This window comes from Rhea americana, unplaced genomic scaffold (genome assembly GCF_003343005.1).
Source record: "Rhea americana isolate MKP2758 unplaced genomic scaffold, rheAme1 scaffold_488, whole genome shotgun sequence".
Lineage (NCBI taxonomy): Eukaryota > Metazoa > Chordata > Aves > Rheiformes > Rheidae > Rhea > Rhea americana.
The window spans coordinates 235,720-237,166 of NW_028186632.1; the positions used below are offsets into that span (position 1 = coordinate 235,720).

Sequence of the window (1,447 nt, forward strand, 5' to 3'; positions counted from 1 at the left end):
TGTCCCCATCAAGTCCCTCTCCTGTCCCACCAGCGTCTTCGTGTCCCTCCCCAGTCCATCTTCCTCTTTCCTCCGGTCCATCTCCTGTCTTCCCCAATGTCCTTCTGTCCCCTGCAGTCCATCTCCTGTCCCTCCYAACGTCCTTCTGTCCCCCTCACCCACCCTGTGTGTCCCCCATGTCCCCTCCCATTCCGTTTGCCCATCTTCTTGTTCTTCCCTACCCCATCCCTCTTCTCTTCCTCCCTGCAACATTCTTGGTGCCTCCTTCATCCCACTCCCATCCCTTCTCTGTCCCCGTCCCCTCCTCGGGGACATCTCCAGGCATCTCGGGACCCGCTTTTCCTCCCCACCCAAAGGTGCTGACGTGCCCCAGCGCCGGCTTCACGGACCTGGCAGAGATCGTGTCCCGCATCGAGCCCGCCAAGAGCTACGTGTCAGACGGTTACGCAGACGGTGAGCAAGGGACAGGGGACACAGGGATGGGGACACGAGGGAGCCACCCTGCCACCCTCTCTCTTTCGCACCCGCAGAGGAGTCCGACTACCTCACCGAGTACGAGGAAGAGGGGCTGGAGGTGGCGCGGGGCGAGGAGGAGGCTTTCGCCCCAGCCGAGTGGCTTGGAGCCTCCGAGACGGTGAGTGTACCCAGGGCTGGGTGTTGAGGGCTCCCTTGGGTGCTCCTGGCCTGTGTGTGGGGCCGGTCCCAGTCCCAACCTTCCCCAAGTGTCCTCCAGCTCTGTGTAGGATTGGGGATAGCCTGGCACCCATAGGTGCTGCGTTGCGTCCCAGCCACCTCTTGTGTCCCCCTGCTCTGTGCAGGCACTGGTGCAGCCTGGCACCCACGGGTGTTGCATCAGGTCATGGTCTCAGTTCTGTCTCTGGGTGTCCCTCAGTTCCCTATGGGCTTAGGGACAGCCCAGCACCTAAGGGTGCTGTGTTGTATCCTGGTCCCAGCCACCCCTGTGTGTCCTTAAATTCCCAGCAGGGTTGGGGACAGGCTGGCACCCATGGGTGCTGGGCCATGTCCTTGGTGTGCTGTGCCACATCCTGGTCCCAGGGTGTCCCCCAGCTCTGTGTGGAGCTGGCTACAGCCTGGCACCCACAGGTGCTGCATCATGTCACAGTCACAGTCCCACCCATGTGCCCCCTCCCCAACTCCGTGCAGGCTCAGGCATAGCCTGGCACCCATGGGTGCTGCACTGGGGCCTCTCCCAGTGTCACCTCTGTCTCCCGTCTCTCTCCAGGAGGACGAGAAGAGCCTGCGGCACCGGCCGAGCCCAGCCCGGGAGCCCTCCACGCCCCAAGCTTGAGCCCCTTCAGCACCCGCTCCAGCACCCCGGGGACCCCAAAGGCCTGGAGGAGCCACCTCTCCCTGCCGCCGCCCCCAAGCCGGCGTGGGGACGCTCGAGGGACTCCCTTTCCCCTCTACCCCGCCACCGTTGCACTGG

The 1,447-nt window shown here is 64.1% G+C and overlaps 1 protein-coding gene across 1 annotated transcript in view; it reads left to right on the forward strand.

Moving 5' to 3' along the window:
• The window catches only part of PNPLA6 (patatin like domain 6, lysophospholipase), a 12,808-nt gene extending 11,367 nt beyond the window's left edge, over nucleotides 1-1,441 (forward strand). The window contains exons 31-33 of the mRNA XM_085317055.1: nucleotides 357-453; nucleotides 531-634; nucleotides 1,244-1,441. Coding sequence (XP_085173181.1) covers nucleotides 357-453; nucleotides 531-634; nucleotides 1,244-1,309 — 267 coding nt within the window. The 3' untranslated portion in view covers nucleotides 1,310-1,441. The remainder of the gene's footprint in view (nucleotides 1-356; nucleotides 454-530; nucleotides 635-1,243) is intronic.
• The last annotated feature ends 6 nt before the right edge of the window (nucleotides 1,442-1,447 follow it).